This window comes from Micromys minutus, assembly GCF_963924665.1.
Source record: "Micromys minutus genome assembly, chromosome: 11".
Classification (NCBI taxonomy): domain Eukaryota; kingdom Metazoa; phylum Chordata; class Mammalia; order Rodentia; family Muridae; genus Micromys; species Micromys minutus.
Window position 1 is genome coordinate 16,491,695 of NC_137980.1, and position 10,895 is coordinate 16,502,589.

The 10,895-nt window shown below is 43.1% G+C and overlaps 1 protein-coding gene across 1 annotated transcript in view; it reads left to right on the plus strand.

The window, feature by feature from the left end:
* TBCA (tubulin folding cofactor A) overlaps positions 1 to 4,433 on the plus strand; it is a 54,376-nt gene extending 49,943 nt beyond the window's left edge. The window contains exon 4 of the mRNA XM_080924883.1: positions 4,191 to 4,433. Within this exon, the coding sequence (XP_080781009.1) occupies positions 4,191 to 4,271 (81 nt within the window). The 3' untranslated portion in view covers positions 4,272 to 4,433. The remainder of the gene's footprint in view (positions 1 to 4,190) is intronic.
* The last annotated feature ends 6,462 nt before the right edge of the window (positions 4,434 to 10,895 follow it).

Here is a 10,895-nt window from a genome sequence, read left to right on the forward strand (position 1 = left end):
TTTCTTGGCTGACCTTGAAGACACTTTTCCTGTACAGCTGCTTTCTAGAAACAGGGAATGTCTTATGCTTTCTTCCTGTGAGTGAACTTGCGTCTTCTCAAGATGGAACTGGAAGTGGAGTGGTTTTGCCTTGAACATTCTTTGTTCTCTCCTGTAGCACAGGCTTCTCTTGCTCTCTGCAGACAGATCTGTCTGTTGCTTTATATTTACTTTCCTCGGGTTCTCAGAGCAGTAGCAGAATGAAGCCAGATTCTTGGCCAAAATGTCACAGTCATGCGCCCAGCCCAGTTTCTGAGAGCCCTCGTTCTCTCTGTAACTGTAAAAATGGCTGGCCTCCGTGTCCTTTGCCATTTTCTCCACGTTCTTGGCTCTACAACCCACTGGACCACCAGTTAGCCTCTTCTTCCAGCTTTTAGTGGACTTTCCAAACCATCTGCCAAACACTTCCACATTCTTCCCACAAAACAGCTGCAGTGGCCTAGAAGCCACATGGTCACATTGTCACAGCAAGTTCCCTGCCTCTCAGCCACACTGTCTGCCTTAGTTTAGTTTCTCGTTGCTATGATAAAATACTGAATAAAAGCAACCAGCTTAGGAGACAGCTTATTTGGTTCATAGTTTCAGGTTGCATCCTATGAAGGTCACAGGGTCTTGAAGCAGCTAGTCAGCATTATAGCCTTGTTCAAGAGCTTAGAGGGATGGGTGTTGCAGTAAATATTATAAAATATAAAATCGGTTTATCTTTTTACCGGCCCTGAGGTCTCACTCCTCAGGCCTGACCCTGATACGGAGTCTCGCACACCTCTGGCACCGGGTCCGGGCCACCACCATGGCCCAACTTGTCTGCCCAACTCCCTTCCCTGGTGGTTTACTACCACCTGCTCTCCACCTCTGTCCCGGGTGTTTCTGTACCCCCAAATCCCACGTAAATACAACTCTACAGCCCAATAGCTTTTCATACAGGTTTATATATTCAACTCTCAATCCACAAACCCTCTACACAACAAGATTACATCAAATAGACAAAGATACAAACTGCCCTTCTGTATGAGATACTAGACCTGCAAAGTCCTTAATGTTCATGGCTTTTAACACCAATCAATATCACCTGGGTCCAGCTGGTCCTTGGGAAGCTCCAAGTCGCCACGACCTTCCCCCTCTGTCCTCTGACCTCCTTTGTCCTCTCAGCCCTCTCCACCCCGCCCAGCCCAGTCACTGGTTTTCCTTTATTTTACTAATTAAAATGGGGAGGTTCGGTTGGAGTCTCGCCACTAGGCCGCCCTTCTTGGGGAAGTGGAATTAACATTAAAATACAAACAGCTTCAGGACAATCTACAGGTAGGTTGTTGTTCCCAGGCCAGTCTAGATTGTATCAAGTAGGCAGTTAGGACCAACCATCACAGCTGAGGGTGGTAACAAACACCTTTAATTCCAGCCCTGGCGAATCAGAGGCAGGTGGGCTCGGGAGTCTAAGGACACCATAGAGTTCCTGCCTCAAAAATAAACTATCGCAACTATCCTGGTTTCATGACCATTGCTGTGATTAAAACCAAACAACCCTAACAGTGAATCCCACCAGCTGAGCATAATACAACTACCATGGTTTTTAGCCAGTTTGAAGCAAGTTATATTAAGTTGTCTAGCAGGATGGACACTGGCTAGGTCCATACTCAAGAACTCTCAGAATAGCCATGAACCACATTAGTCAGATGCTTATAAAGGTGGATGGAACCCACAAGGCCATCACTACTGAAGTGATTTTTATGAGGGATTTATGCCATAGTTTTTCTCATTTAGCTCCCAATTGAAGAACACAAATACCAGAACTTATTAGCAAGCTACAAACCTAAACTAGACAGGTTCTGAAACTAGTATGACTCGGCTATTAATAACCATAACTGCCCCATTGCTTGCCAGCTGGTTCTTGCTGTTTCGTGTATGTCCTCAATGTAAGCTCTTTTGGCCATGTGCTCAAGGTCCATCCTGCCTCCTGGTGACCTCCTCCTTCCTTTGCTTCTCTCTGTCTCTCATGCCCAGTCACAGGCTGTATAGCCTTTTATTATTCAATCAGAGATTATTGGGGAACATTCTTTACAGCCATTGGTCAATACAATGCCCATTTCCAGACTGCAAGCTGATCATGGGCACAGAACTCAGCATCTGAATGCACAGTGCACAAGACCAACCCCAACAATGTACTTTCTGCCTTCGTCCAATTAGGGGCAAGCATACATCCTGACGTCCTGCCTACATGTAATCAAGCACATCCCATGCAGTTGGAGCAACAAACCTTGTTTAAAGAAGTGAAAACAAGTGGTTTGTCATCTTACATGAACAACAGCCCCAGAGTTCCAGGAAGTTAGTTATCTGTCCTTGGGCATGTGTAAGGCTTGTAGGTTAGAAGCATTTCTATGTAACAGATCTCTGGCACAGTGATTTAAAACTTAAAGCATAACTTTAGCCTTTACAAAGCAACTTTAGGAAGAAAGGGTTTAATTTGATTGACAATTCAAGATTATAGTTTATTATGGGGAAGTCAGGTTACTGGAACTTGAAGCTACCGATAATGTCACATCCAGTTAATAGTGGAGGGATAAATACACACCTGGCCACTTGCTTGTGCTCAGTCTCTCCAGTCTTCTATAACTCAGGACCCCTGGCCTAGAGAACAGTGTTGCCTCCAGTGTGCTGGGTCTTACTTCTCATATCCACAGGAGCAGAGGTCAGTGCGCTGTTAGGGAGGAAGCCGTCTCATATTATCACGTCATCATTGGAGGTGTGAGCCACCCATGCGGGTACTAGGAATTGACCTCTGTTCCTTTGGAAGAGCAACAAGTGCTTCTAATCCACTCAGGCCCCACAGTGAACTTCTTAAAGGCAGGATGGTGATTTTCACCCAAAAGAGAAACTCTTTTTTATTTTATTTTAATAAAAGATAGATTTAAAAAAAAAAAAAAAAAAAGAGGCAGACAACATCTCTCTGAGTTGAAGGCCAGCTTCGCTACAGAGTGAGTTTCAGGGCAGCCGTGGCCACACAGAGAAACCCTGTTTCAAACAAACAAAACAGAGAGAGAGAAAGAACGAACCACTGTTAAAATGCTACATAGAAACACCATTTATATGTCTTAACAATTTCAGTGCTTTTTTTCTCATAAGGAATCTAGTAGCTGATAAGATAAAGTAATACAAATTGTTTAAAAATGATGTGTTTGGGACTGGAGAGATGGTTCAGTGGTTAGAGCACTGACTGCTCTTCCAGAGGTCCTGAGTTCAATTCCCAGCAACCACATGGTGGCTCACAACCATCCGTAATGGGATTTGATGCCCTCTTCTGGTGTGTCTGAAGACAGCTACAGTGTACTCATATAAATAAATAAATCTTTAAAAAAAATGATGTGTTTGGATAATTACACTTGAGGTTAAGTTAAACTATTACCTCTTCTCAGTAAACTGATATTTACTGAAAGAAACATGTTTAAGGTACTGCTCAGGGTTAAGAAATTGCTACCAATCATCTGAACTCAACGCTTTGCATCATTGTTCATGTTGAATACACACATTATTCCTTTTCCTCTGTCATGGCTGTCTACATCTCTTAATGTCCATGACTTCATTTTAAACTCAAGGGCTGGACTGATGGACCCAGGTTCAATCCCAGCACACAACAAACTATAACTCAATTCCAGGGGCTCAAACACACACTCACACACACACACACACACACTCGTGCGCACACACACACACTCCCCTCCTCTGGTCTCCATGGACAGCAGGCATGCATGTGTCACACAGGCATACTTTCAGGCAAAATACCCATGCACATAAAATAAAAATAATTTTTTTAAAAATCAAAGACTTCATTCTGTGAAAACATTCTCTAATTAGTCTGTTGCTAATTATATTTTAATGAGAGTTTCCTACATATTAGTGAGTACAAAAACTCAATTTTTAAATATCAGAAAATTAAAGGGGGCTCAGCACCTAAGAGCACTAACTGCTCTTCCAGAGATCCTGAGTTCAAATCCCAGCAACCACATGGAGCAAAGCTTTGGTCAGATCTGTTACATACTTGGAAACCCTAGAATCCTTTTCTCTAATTTGGAGTTACTGGTCTTACTGGTCTGTAATATAAGCAGCAAAGTATTGAAATCCCTAAAGGACAAACTTAATTTTGCTATTTTTCATTTCAGGAAAGTGAAAAGGACTTGGAAGAAGCCGAGGAGTATAAAGAAGCCCGTATTGTGCTGGAGTCTGTGAAGTTAGAAGCCTGACATTTTTTTCTGTACAGGGTGGTTTTTGCATTAAATCCTAGGGTCCATTCTACAATTCGTCATTTTTTGCCACTGCTGTTTTTAATAACATGAAATGTGGTTCTTTTTATGCAGTTGCATATAGTTTTCTTTGCATAACTTAAATGTGTCAAATAAATGAGTTCAGCTAATAAAATTGTTTGTTTTATACTTTACCAAATTTTCAGTTGACCACTTAGTTAAAAGTCATTACATCAGGTTGCTTTGAAGTTTATCTGAGGTGTTAGTACCTCATATTGTAGACTGGGTTTCAAAGCCTAGCAGGTCAGCTGGGAGCACCAAGGGGAGGCCCCCTGTGCAGCTGTGGGGAGCCTGTCCCTGCTGCGCAGAGCCTCCCAGCCACTCCTCACCCACGCTCTGTGGTGAGCCTGGTAAACTCCCTGACTGCCCAGATTAAACTTTCATGGGATCACGCCTGGGACCTTAGATGAGGGCAGACTTCGTTTATGGTCCTCACCCCAGAAGGAATGCTAGCAATGATGGCGCACCCAGGCGCGGACTCCTTTTTGACTTCCTGTCCTCTTTTGAGTTTGTACTAGGGATGAGGCAGGGGCCTCAAGCATGGTAGGCAAACGTGCTTCTGCCCAGCAGCACCTCAGCTGGGTTTCATTTTTGGATTTTTAATTTTTTATTTTATTTTATTTTTATTTCTGAGATGGGGCCTTGTTTTGTTGCGCAGGTTGCCCTGAGCTCACAGTGTAGTACACAGACGCCATGAACTTGAAATATCTACCTGCCTCTGGTTCCTGAGTAGCCAGGGTCGCAGACCAGCATCATTTTGTGACAAAGTATTTTTCCTGCAGGATTATAAACTCTTTACCAAATCATTGAGGGCATTTGCTCCCTCAAGTACACAGTTTGTTTAGGTTGTTGCATGCCTGGAACATGGGTGTAGCTTTATGGCCCCAGCCAATCCTAAGCATTGGTGCAATGAGCCAGAACACTGTTAACATGTAAAGTTTAAACCCACAGCGGAGGAAAAACCACTGAAAAGAGCTTGTGACTGTGTGGGTTGGTCTGGTTTTCAAGACTGGATGATCACTTGAAACTAGGAATTTTACTGAAACCCAGGACTGGAGAAGAGAAAATATCCTGTCCTAGCATTTCTGAAGGTTCCCCTCCTTCTTGCCAGAGTAGAATGTGCCCTCCGGCCCGTCCCAGCCTCTCACTGGTACTTGGCTATGGGGAGAGCATTCCTAGTAAGACGCGGTTTTCCCAGTGGTCCCAACAGGAGCTTCTGGTTGAGCCTTTGATCATTTACATTTCTGAATAAGTGTTTATCTCCCAATAACTACATTATTCTTCCTTTAACCTGTATTGTACCATGTCTTCCTTAGGAAGACAGAACTGTGGGAAGGGAAAACACAGTAAGCACATGCTTATTGTATAATTAATAAAACCTAGCTAAATGTTCATTTAACATCTCTCAACTTTCTGGACGATAGCATTCACAGCCCAACATTTTACAACTGCCTACCTGTGTGCCGACTCTTCCAAATTGAGCAGTCAAACCTACTTAATCTAGATCACTTTGCAAACTTTATCACATTAGTTGGCTTTTAAAAAATCCCATCAGACTTAATAAGGACATATCCTATAGCTGGTGATCATTTTAGCTTTATTATTTGGTCATCCAAACAAACCATGGAGAGATTAATTCTTTCCTTGATGGCAAATTGGGGGGGGCTTTAGATGTCGCTGGAAATCGGACACCTGTGAGAGAAAGCACAGTTCTGAAGCAGTTGGCATGAAAGGGTTAATCAGATGATTTAGTCCTTGAAGCCTCCTTGAGTGTGTTAGCTGGAAAGAACTTGAATGGCTCAGAAATAGTGTACTTGAAGTTCAAGAGTGCTTCTTAAGATCCACGTCCACTCACCGCTTCTCTTCTGCTCTTAGGAGAAGTACCTTCAAGACACTCGTAGCCAGGTGGAATTACCTCGCGGTGGACCTGCGCCTTCCTCCGATGGGCAGTCAGCATGGCGCTTTCCTATTTTTCTAGGGAAATATTTTCATTATGTCACAAGATATATTTTTATTGCACAGGTTTTTTTCAAATTAATGCAGCAAAGGTTTTTTTTCAGTAGACAAAAAAGAGACAAAGAATTAAAACACATGCTTCACAGAGGAAGAAATGCCAATGGATACTTCTGTTTCTACTGTTGTACTCCAGTAGTAATTAGGCTCAAGTTAGTGATGAATACAAGTTGTTGTCCTGGTACACTTGAGACTGAGGGAAGAAATGAGAAATAAATGCAGGAGATGTTGCATCGTTCTCTTTCTGATGAGTAAAGGCTTGGGTTGCGCCACCCAGAAAGGCCTGTTCAAGACCCAACCTCCAGAGAATGGAACGTATTTGTAAATGGGATTCTTGTAGAAAAAGATGAAACCATTGATTAACCCAATATGACTGACATCCCAGGAAAATAGGAAGACAGACAGGACAAGGGCAGATGGTGGCTCCCGGTGAGCTGTGGTGTGAGCCTGGTAACGGAGACATAAAGAGGCAGGCATGGGATGCTCTGCTCTAGGGTCCGCAGATACCCGTGCAGAAGCCCACAGAGATGGGAGATAGTCTCCATCCTCGCCCGGCTGTAGTTCTTCCAGCCACCCAAGAACCCAGAAGCTCTCAATGTCACCAAATAGAGTTGTATATACTGAGCTGAGAAGAAATGCTGTGAAAGAAGTGTTATTTCTCCTTATGTCGACAATGAGTAATAGACAGCCGTGATTGGAGCAAGACAGAGACCAAGGGAATCGTGGGGGTTTGCCTTTAAAGCAGGAATCCGTAGCTGGCTGAGAGGAATTAAAAAATAAATGGTGAGAGGACGAGCTCTGCCTGCTGTTAGAACTCACTAAGCCTAAGTACTTGCCACTTGCTAGTGAGTGCAAGGCCCTGGGTTTGATCCCTAGAACTTGTGCACGGGTATATGCATGCATGCATAGTCCTAAAAGGAGAAAGTGGGGTCAGGAGCAAGTTGTATCTGACATATGCGGAAATATATACAAATTTACATGTATATCTAAGAATTCAGCTATTTCAGATCTCTGAAGGAAACGTAGATTATTCAACAACTAGCTAGCAAACAATCTGGAAAACAAAATACCGACATCTTTACCTATGACATCAAAATGAACTTAGTTGGTCAGTGATTTTGATTTAGGAAAGAAAGCTAGAAGAAAACCCTGATAGAGAGGTCTCCAGTAGGTGCAGTAAGAGGACATTTGATGCAGTTAGGAGAATATTTTGAAGATTCTCCATAGAACAGTGTATGGATACAACCCAGCCTGCATCGAAACTAAAGATAAAATCTTACGGAGAGTGGGTGGGAGGGTCTGGAGAAGTGCAGGAAGCTGTAGTGGATGCTAGAGCTAGTGGTTAGAAAGGTGAGACTGGTATAATGCTAAGATGTCAGCAGACGACACAAGAAGCTAAGTCATATCCGGTACATAGCAACGCTCGCTGATGGAGTTTCAAGCTGGACCTGAAAGAATGGCTAACTCCACTGCAATAAAATGGAATTAGCAAGATTGGTCATATGCTGAGGAAAATGAGAGCTAGGGGTAAAGCATTAAATACTAGAGCACTTGCCTTCTGTGTGAGGTTCAATCCCATCCTCAGCACACACACACACACACACACACACACACTATATATATATATCCAGAGATGGCTCAGCAGTTAAGAACACTGTTCTTTCAGAGGTCCTGAGTTCAATTCCCAGCACCCACATGGTGGCTCACACTATCCGTAATGGAATCTGATACCCTCTCCTGGTGTGTCTGAAGACAGCTACAGTGTACTTACATAAAACAGATAAATCTTTATATTATTTTCATCTTATCCTACACAACAAAGTAAACCGGAAGTATATAAGGGGCTGGAGAGATGACTCAGTGGTTGAGGGTACTGGCTGCTCTTCTTGAGTATCAGGGGTCTGTTCCTAGCACATGCATGGCAGTTCACGACTGTTCTGGGGGATCTGATGCCCTCTTCTGGCCTCTGTGGACACCGGGTACACACATGGTACATGTGTATATGCATACTAAACACAAATACATTTTAAAATGCAGATAAAAGAAATTTGTGGGGCTGGAAAGATGGTTCAGTGGTTAAGAGCACTCACTGACTGCTCTTCCAGAGGTCCTGAGTTCAATTCCCAGCAACCACATGGTGGTTCACAACCATCTATAATGCCCTCTTCTGGTGTGTCTGAAGACAGCTACAGTGTACTAATATAAATAAAATAAATCTTTAAAATAAAATTTGTGCAGTAAATAGTGCTCTCCTGCTGGAATGCTTTTGAGCAACAAAGGTATCAGTAGTGTGTGTTTGTGTGTAGAATTAGAATTGTGTGTAGAATTGTATGATTAAAACCTGTTCTAAAGCTATGACATCAGAGCAGAGATTAGGATCTTAATCAACAAGTGTGTTACCTCTGAAAACTGAAAAGAAAAAAAAAACCTCAGAGCTCTTCACAAATGTTTGTGGATTCAAAAGCTACAGATCTACCTTCAGTCCCCAGGGAGTGCCTCATCGTCCATGCACCCTATATACACTTCATGGCCCTTCTCCCTGACTCCATGCACAACTTAAGGGTGTTGTTGGGGTCCTGATCTTTTTAGTCTGCAGGGCTAATCTATGTAGGGTTAATTGCATACAAGTAAAAGCAAGTGGTACATGCTTCACATATCTGAGCTACAATCGAAGACAATCGAGCAGAGGCCGATGACTGGGGGTGGCTCTCTAGTAGACCTCCTGCCTAGCATGCTGTGAACCTGGTCTCAATCCTCGGCACGCAAAATGCCCTCTCTGGGAAAGCAACAACAAACCCAAATTCTGGAGTAACATCTCCACAGCTTGGGTTACCAGCCATAGCTCAGCATGTTATTTAATTTCAAAAATAAAACCAACTAATGAACAAAAGCAAAAGGTAGAAGCCACCAGCCGATGGATGAAGGGGATTTCAGCGATGGATGCTAACATGGATGGCAGTGAGGGAAAACATCTGCTGGTCCTATAGCACCAGATCTGATGGACCATGAGCTACACAGAGAAGGGGAAACAGACACTGAGGCTTAGGTTTTTGGGCAGAATTACCGGAAATCGGCAAGTGTTCCAAAAGCACTCATTGTCTCCCGAGGATACAGAATACATCGGAGACAGAACTAGGCAATTTTTGGCTGGTTGGGGTTCAGGAATCGCCACGCCATATGAACACTCATCTCAATTAAGCAAGAATCGTTTATTGAACGTGCACCCTAACACTGGTCAGACCAGAGGCATAGCTCAGAATTATCTGAACTATGACAACAGATATCTTCTGTCGGCTTATAAAGGAAAACACACACACACACACAACCGTGAGTTCATACACAGGTATAGGAAGTGCTGCCCGGTGGTCAGCTCTGGCTCGAGATATTTTAGACATAACAGTTCATACTGACCTTTGACTTTATGGGTCCTACATAAAGTTTTGTGGAATTTCTTAACAAATACACAGAACATTTAGAACATACAGAACAAAACAGGGTCCATGGTCAGCATCCTTGCTCTGAGCCACACACATCACTTCTCTGTGTCAGTGACTGGCAGACATGCTACAGAAAGGATATGAAATAACTGATAGGCGTGGAACAAAATGGCTACAGCTACTCTGGGGGTGGGGTGAGGGTCAAACCATAACAATTTTTATAATAAACTACTTACTCATATTCTACAAAAGGATTTCTTAAAAGATTTATTTATTCATTTCATGTATGTGAATACACTGTCACTGTCCTCAGACACACTAGAAGAAGGCATCAGATCCCATTACAGATGGTTGTGAGCCACCATGTGGTTGCTGGGAACTGAACTCAGGACCTCTTGGAAGAGCAGTCAGGGCTCTTAACCGCTGAGCCATCTCTCCAGCCCATGAAAGGATTTTTTAACAATAAAAGTTTCACACATCAGTAGGAAATGGCAAGCTTCTCGTTAGAGTTAAAAAGGAAGTAACATGAATGGCTAGTGTACAAAAGAAATATAGTAGAAATGAGTCTGCTGGCAAAAGTCACCTGCCTGACAATCAGAATCAATCCCAAGGTCCCACACAGGCTAAAGCACAGCTGGACATGGTGGCACACACCTGAAATCCCACACTTGTTAAGGCAGGATCATCCAGAGTCCAAGTCATCCTCAGCCATAGCAGTTTCAGGCTTGCCTGGGTTACATGAGACTGTCTCAAAAAAAAAAAAAAAAAAAAAAAAAAAAAGTTAAAAAAGGACCACTGACCACTGCACTCCCCAGACAACTTGGCAAGGAATTTTAAAAATTCTTACATAAAGATGACAAATTTAGGGGGTAAAACTTACACTGTGGTAGAACTAGAAACAGACAGTACGACTATAATATGTGTGTTTCCTGATCTCTCTAAACCCTTTGTTGACCATCAGCAGGCCCCGTGAATAGTTTAGGCTGATAAAAGCTAAGCCCACGGGCTGTTTAAATAACTACAGACATTCTATTAGTGACTGTGGTATCTACAGAAAACACGGCTCCAAAGCACTTTCACCCAGGCACCTGGCCTGAGCGGCCACGCCTTTCGG